At 42.9% G+C, this 7,500-nt stretch overlaps 2 protein-coding genes across 2 annotated transcripts in view; both read left to right on the top strand.

The window, feature by feature from the left end:
- LOC147259932 (RILP-like protein 1) overlaps nt 1-6,765 on the top strand; it is a 6,838-nt gene extending 73 nt beyond the window's left edge. The window contains exons 1-8 of the mRNA XM_086206182.1: nt 1-580; nt 1,353-1,503; nt 3,039-3,157; nt 3,271-3,546; nt 3,678-3,866; nt 4,186-4,334; nt 4,410-4,499; nt 4,764-6,765. The exon at nt 1-580 is cut by the window's left edge and continues 73 nt beyond it. Of these exons, the coding sequence (XP_086062308.1) occupies nt 290-580; nt 1,353-1,503; nt 3,039-3,157; nt 3,271-3,546; nt 3,678-3,866; nt 4,186-4,334; nt 4,410-4,499; nt 4,764-4,857 (1,359 nt within the window). The 5' untranslated portion in view covers nt 1-289 and the 3' untranslated portion in view covers nt 4,858-6,765. The remainder of the gene's footprint in view (nt 581-1,352; nt 1,504-3,038; nt 3,158-3,270; nt 3,547-3,677; nt 3,867-4,185; nt 4,335-4,409; nt 4,500-4,763) is intronic.
- Nucleotides 6,766-6,993: 228 nt separating this feature from the next.
- rilpl2 (Rab interacting lysosomal protein-like 2) overlaps nt 6,994-7,500 on the top strand; it is an 8,326-nt gene continuing 7,819 nt past the window's right edge. Inside the window, exon 1 of the mRNA XM_086206184.1 lies at nt 6,994-7,449. Coding sequence (XP_086062310.1) covers nt 7,156-7,449 — 294 coding nt within the window. The 5' untranslated portion in view covers nt 6,994-7,155. The remainder of the gene's footprint in view (nt 7,450-7,500) is intronic.

Genomic DNA, 7,500 nt, shown 5'->3' with positions numbered 1-7,500 from the left:
CAGTACGGCAGCATAAAGCAAAGTTGTGCGTAATAACTTGGGAGCTGCTGTCGACTAATGAAAATAAACGAGTTTCCACGGGTAAGTGAACGCAACGTCAGAGTTTCAGCTGCAGACGAAGTTTAAACTGTCAACAGGTTCTCGTCGGTCCACGCAGGTATTGGTTAGCCAGTTTATACTCGCATTTCTACGTAAAATGTGAGCCATCGCAGAAGTAGGTGGTTGAAGGAGTCATTATTGACGGTGGAGGTGCAAATAAAGACGAGGAATAGCGGGGGGACACAGAGACATGGACACCTTGGTCATGTCGGCGCTGGACAGACCCGCGGCGGAGCTGACGGTCATGGACGTGTACGACATCGCGGCGGTACTCGGGCAGGAGTTCGAGCGGATTATCGACAGGTTCGGCTGTGAGTCTTTAGTCGGAGTGGTCCCCAAAGTTGTGCGGGTTCTGGAGTTCCTGGAGAAGCTGGTGAGCCACGGAGCTGCCGGGCAGGAGGCCGAGGAGCTGCGGAGGGAGTTGGACAAGCTGCGGCAGGAGCGAAGCGATAGATACGAGCAGGAGCGGAAGCACCAGGAGGTGTGTGTGTGTGTGTGTGTGTGTGTGTGTGTGTGTGTGTGTGTGTGTGTGAGGGAGAACGAGAGGGAAGTGCTTTCATACCAACCTACCTGACCTGAGTGTGTTTGTGTGTAAAAGTATTTTCATTCGTTGCTAAAAAAAAAAATGTTTATCAAAACTACAAGGCCGAAAACGCTCTTCCATAGTTCCATAGTATTATGCATCCTACGCATACGACTGATGATGAGATAATTATTTTTGGGACAATGTACTCTGAAACTTGAAAAGGAATACGTGAAGGGATATGGAGGATTGCGAGTGTTCACACATGCAGAATTATTCAAGTAATCACCTAATTGAGCCCTGATTTAGTTTCAATCATTTACCTCCAATTAAGTCACATTTCTTTGTCACCAGCTTCTGAAGAGTTACTAGTGTCTGGTTTTGTAGCCCCTCTGTGACAATTAACTGAACACTGGAGGACGCCATCTTGGTCTTTTGAGTATTCTGATTCATATTTTTCACCCTTTTTTTTGTTACTTTACGGACTAAATGTCGAATTGGAAAATTGATTATCACAATATTCAGAATCCCCTTGTATCAATATTGATATATATTGTGATTTATGTTATGGTATGGCAAGACTTTTCAGACATTTCATTTAGTGAGACATCTGACACACTGCTCACTCTTCAGCAGTGATGTGGACAGTAAAATTGTTAATTGTTATTCTTTATACTGAATAAAAAAAATCTGGTGTGTGTGTGTGTGTGTGTGTGTGTGTGTGATCCAGGAGCTGGAGCAGGTGGAGGATGTTTGGAGAGGGGAGGTCCAGGATCTTTTATCCCAGATCACTCAGCTGCAGGCACAGAACAAGAAGCTGCTGGTCAGCCTCTCTCTTAGCGAGTCTCCCGTCACGGAGGAGGACCTGCAGAAACATGAGGGTAGGTTCTTGTCCACAGCAGCACACAGGACAATTTAATTAAAATCACATTTATTCATAATTTGAACAAAATCATAGATAAACAAAATCAGTATCTGTTGTCTGTGTGAGAAACTGCTGTTTTACTGCCTCATCGTCATCCTTGGTGTAGTGTTACATGTGCGCATCTCATTACATACCATGTATATAAATTATATGGCATCCAATTTAGTAAGAGGAAGTACTGGTGTCTGCATTTTCCAGAAGAGTTTCAACTCACTCTGAGGAGAGGAGTGGTTGTTGTGGTGCTTGTGGCAGCCGATGATAATTGAATCATCAGAGTTATCACGACAAAGAGCAGAGCTCGGCAGTGAGCAGATATCTCATTTTTAAAAGCATCAAGACAACATGAAAATATAAAACCAAACACAATGTCAATACAATGATTTTTTTTGGGTTGTTTTTTTCAATAGATTTCCCAATTAAAAGTAGAAACCTAACAGCCATCCAGCCCCCATTCCCTGCTGATCATTGAAACAGATAAAAGAGAACATTCTATAGGTGGCGCACCTCGAGGTTCCCTGTGCTGCTTGTTTTGTTGGGAAATGATCTTGTGAAGATGGAGATGATAGTTTCATCTTGGCCAAAAGTTCCGGTATGGATCTGATTAATGTTGCTTATTTCCGCTGTGTGAAGATTTGTGTTCCGCCGATCTGCTGCACATATTTGCCCTGCGCCGTCACGAGGTATCTTACCCTTTACTGTTGATGCTGCACGCTTGAATGTCGACTTCAAAAAAGGTTGTGGGAGGAGGCAGCAGGAAGCCTGTAAAGGTCCGGACAGAGAACAGCAGCTGGGAGACTGCTGCTGTATTTACTCTCTTTGACACATTGTACCGCGTGGTATTCTTCTTTTGTCAAAATCTGGTTGATTTTATGTCAGAACAATATGAAAACCATCTTAGTAGATTTTGTCGGAATGACATCACACTAACATTTTTATTGGACAACCTAAATTGTCTCAGAAATTATACAATGAACATCGTCCTTGTTATTGCGAGACCGATTTGTGATATCGATATATAAATAATGTAATAGTGCAACAAGGACAGCACACCCTTTCACAGGGTAATGCATTTGTAATACTTAATTCTATTACTGGTGTTGGAATAGAAGAAGAAAAAAACCTAAATAAACCATACAACAAAATCAGTTAGTAAAACTGACTCCCCAGCTGTTAACAAAAATAGTGCTTCATTAAATTTTGAAATTTTGTTCAACGTTCAGAAATTCTGTTCACAAAAAGTGTAAAGTAACCAGTGTATACCACTGCTGGCTGTATAACCAAGCCAATTTTTGGACGAGATTAATCTGGACATCATTGAAACATTTTCAAGATCTCCCACTAATTTCCTAAACATCATTACGAACACAAACCTGCATGTAAACGCTATGGGAATAATGATTCATTTAATGTTCATATTATGTACGATGCGTTGATATGGCAGTCGTTGCAATAATCACAACTCTGCGTCTGCTTGTCTTCTGACACACACAGGAATGTCTGAGAAGGAAAGGCAGGTGATGAAGAGGCTGAAGGACTTGGTGGACAAGCAGAGGGATGAAATCCGGGCTAAAGACCACGAGCTGACACTAAGAAATGAGGACGTTGAGGCGGTGAGGAGTAAAGAAAGTCTGATGCTCACGTACTAACTAACTCTTGACAATAATGTACATACCCTGACGAACTAGGCTTCCTGAGAAGATGAAACAAATTCCTCCCACTGTAGCTCCAGATGCAGCAACATCGGCTGATACGCATAAATCAGGATCTCCGTCACAGGATAGGAGTAATGGAGGCTCAGGGCAAGGCGCTGATCCAGCAGAGGGCGGAGCTGGAGGCTGCGGCCCAAGCGCGGCAGCAGGAGCTGGGGGCTCTGCAGCTGGAGGTGGCGCAGCTGAGGAAGGAGCTGCGAGAGTGTGAGCTGGAGAGAGAGATCGCTGAGGCTGAGGAGGCCTTTCCTCCAAGATCTCGGATGTCATCGTCATCATCCTTATCCCCACAGGTGATGATAAGGCCAAAGAGTAACATATGAGAAATAAGTTCTACTTCATTAAAGTGACATTTCACACATGAAATGTCACTTTAAGCACTTGTTTTAGTGCTTAAGTTGCTGTTTTCTTATCAAAAATCCAGTTGTCGGCAGCAGCACCATCTAACCCCATCAAGTCAAACTCCGTGTGGGCAGAGTGCGGAGGCGACCCTGGCTTCTTAGCAAACTGTTTTGAACACAACGAGAATCAATCGCTTCTCTCAAGATCAACGCTGAGAGAGAATACGGATGAAGAGGTTGATGGAGAAGAGGACACATCAGCAGCGTTCCGGGTAACAATGAACTCTCCTTTCTATTGGCAAGAATATAGCAGACGCCCACGATACAAGTACTTATATTAACACACTGCATTCCTTCGTACGTGCCAGAGCTCTGTTTACACATACCGTAGGAGTAGTTTAGTCTCTGGGAAATCAGTGCAGTGAAAAGTTTTCACTGTGAACACACACGCATCCTCTCCTCTTTGTCTCTTGACTAATAGAACTTCAACACTGCAGAAACATGAGCAACTACTGAGCTGCCAGTGTCGTTATTATGTCAGGGAATGTTTGACGTGTAAAGAGAGATACCGAATGTGTGTTTTGACCACAGAATGCATCATCTGATGCGAAGCCAGAGGAGGACGAGGAGTCAGACACACCTCGCTTTACCCTGCAGGAGCTGCGCGACGTCCTGCAGGAGAGAAACGAACTCAAGTCTCAAGTCTTCCTGTTACAGGAGGAACTGGCGTATTACAGAAGGTAGCTTTGTAAAAGGGAGATATTACTGATGTGAAATAGCGCTGATGAAAATTTAACGGTCTCTACATTCCTCAGCGAGGAGTTTGAAGAAGACTTTGCTTGTGCTCCAGTTCCTCTGCCATGCTCTGCTTCTGCTGATCAGCCTGAATCAGGAATAAAGCGCCTGTGAGTCCTCACACACTGATGTTTACAGCCGGAGCAGCAACTCCCTGTCCTGATTGAATGTCTCCCATTTACCTTTCAGTGGTTTATCTAACAAACTTCACTAGCAGCACTTTACTATGAGGTGAAAGACACTTAGCCCAGATCTCGAGTTCATAATACCAGTTTCCCCTTTAGCCGATTGTCACAACAACACTTGCAAGCTTTTGACATCATCTTCCTCGCCACTTCATCTCAGTGTGTCGTCACTCTGTTTTCTGTTTGCAGGATCTTCACCGCCATAATGCCGATGGTTGCCGCCGGATTAATCGCGGACGATCCAACGTTGTTGCCGATCAGAAGACTTGTTTCCTTTGTATGACCTTGAATTTCAGTTCTTGTTTTAATTCTTGTATAATTCTTTTATTTTGTCAACACCAACGTGTTTTTATTTGTTAATAGGCTTATGGTATTTTACATGAACTGGTTGAATGCTTCCGTTACTCAAGTCTATAGATGTACTTCATAAACCCAACTACAGGCTCCTGTTCAACCTTTGATCATATATATACATATATATATTTTTTTTTTATTTATTTTTTTTTTATTTTGAAAGATAATTTGGTAAGAGCTTTAAAAGGACCTGCATCCATCTCCTCTTATCTGGAGAGGGCTCTAGATGTCCTCCAGCTCCTCCTAGGGGATCCGGATGCGTCCCCAGGCCAGATCGGACATGTAATCCCTCCATCACCAGCTTAGTGGCTTCCTCTGTAGCCCAAGAAGCAGAGGCTCTACTCCAGGTTCCCTCCATATGTGTAGCAAATTGTCAGACCTGGACATTCAGATTTGTATAGATGAGGGTATCTGACAGAAGGGTGAGAAATTAAAGGCACTGGGCCTGTTTGGCCTGCGTGAGCTTGGTCGTAGTCCCTGGAAATCTGCTGGAGGGGTGAACGCTGCTCTTCTCCCTGAAGCGATGAAATGACAGTAACTTATGAGTCAGTGTCAAAAATTGTTACAGTGTCGCGTGTTACACAAGCTGTTATTTTGACAAAAGGTTGCTCTAAACTGCTTCTTCCATAAAACTAACACCAAACACTACATCGGTATTTTCCTCCCTGAAGACTGTGTATTTCACAGAGTACTCATTAGGTTTTCCTTAAAAGGTCCTCATCTGTCAAAGTCATGGGTTCACATGCCATAAAACTATAAAATTTACAAAGTGAACTGGATTATCATGCGCTTCCACTAAACAGACTATGCAGGAAATTGTGTGTACTGTGTCATTAGATTCAGATTCTCACAACTTTATTAAGCCTTAACAAAGAGGGAATGTGTTTGAGCAGGAAACAAAATCCCACTAACCAGCAAACAACTACGCCGAGGAGGCATCTGAAGATTTGAATAAAAAAAAAAAAATTTGATAATTACAATAAAGGAAAATTTGAGAAGCTTAATAGAAAGATCAACAAAACTACAGAGCATTTTCCAATAGTAGAGGTGATGAACGATTCAGAACAGTGGTTGATTTCATAAACGGGTAAAACATTAACAGCCGGTAGGACAGAGAACACATCAAGGACAAGCCAACCATGCTGATGGAGGACATCTCTGCACTGCTCCATCTGGGCCTTGCTATTCAACATCTAGGGAGTAGAAACCTGCAAGCTGCTATTTTATGTTTAGAAAAAAAAATTGTCTAATGTTATGGAGTGTAAGAGTGCCATTGCGTGAAACATAAGACACGAGTTGAAAGTTAAACCACATGAAGGTGAACTGGTTTAGATTTTCTTGCAATGAAAATGTTTTGACCATCCGAGTTTCAAGGAGCTGGAAAGTAAAACCAAAAATTTGTGAAATAAATAATTAGAACTATAGAGTGTTTTATTTTTTTCCCCAAATAGATTAGAAGTGGTTAAGCGAGTAGTTTTTTTTTTAATTGGCCACTTCAGCCTGACAGGTACTGCATATATAGTTTATACTTGTAAAATGATGCTGATAAAATCGAAGATATTTTATTAATACTCAATAAAACAATATGTGCAAGGTTTATTATGCTCAACAATGTTTATTCTAATAAAGCAAGTTTTGTTTGCATGTTGTTTTAGGTTACTTTTTTTTGTTTTATTTATTTAACCAGGTAAGAAGCCACTGAGATCAGGATCTCTTTCACAAGGGTGACCTGGTCAAGAGGTCAGCAGCAATGTTTCCAACTTCCTATCTAGAAGTTGTGCCGAGCTGTGCATCATTTTCGTTCCAGAGCGAAATCCCTCTTAGAAAGACACTAAGAAAATATCAATTTTATTATAACGTCAAACAGCCTGAGAATTCAGGTAGGAAATGAGTTTGCAGAAAACAGTAATAATCACGTGTTTCTGCACCTGATCCAGGCGTGCCTTCTCGCTTTGTGAACCTTAAGCAACGCAGATGTCGCTGCGGAGGGATCATCTTGACTCACATTTAATCTTTGTACTCACCTGTCGCTAGGATACTTTGCCCTCCTCCGCTGCCTGGCGCATCACGCCATTGGCGGGTGAGTGATGGGGGGAAGTGCTGCCTCTGTGGAAGTTGTGCCACCGAAAGTACCGTATCTGAAAGAAAGGACAATTTAACAGCTCAAGCTGGAGTTTTTATAGCCAAAGCTGCGGGAGAAAAGTTTGTGGAGTGGTATCCCTCCGCCATGGAGTTCGGAGAAGAGTCGTCTCCGGCTTTGGCTTTCGACAAAGACGCGTTCGAGCTGACGGTGGAAGATGTGTATGACATTTCCTACGTGATCGGCCGAGACTTATTAAAAATAAGCAGCACAGGCGAAGAGGTGTCGGATTTGCAGTTCAGAATTGTCCGCGTTTTGGAAATGTTCGAGACTTTAGTCAACAAGTACAACTTGTCTCTGGAAGAGTTGAAAATGGAGCGGGACAACCTGAAGACGGAACTGGACAGGATCCTCCAGGAGGGCTCCTCCGGGCAGGGCACGGTGAGTCCCAGCAGACATGTCCTGCTCAAGTCCTCGTCGCACAGATTTTTT

Source organism: Aulostomus chinensis, chromosome 6 (genome assembly GCF_037954235.1).
Source record: "Aulostomus chinensis isolate RoL2024-O1b breed Wild chromosome 6, RoL_Achi_v1.0, whole genome shotgun sequence".
Taxonomy (NCBI): domain Eukaryota; kingdom Metazoa; phylum Chordata; class Actinopteri; order Syngnathiformes; family Aulostomidae; genus Aulostomus; species Aulostomus chinensis.
Note: the sequence above shows the minus strand (reverse complement) of the source record. Positions and strands in the feature narration are given on the sequence as shown.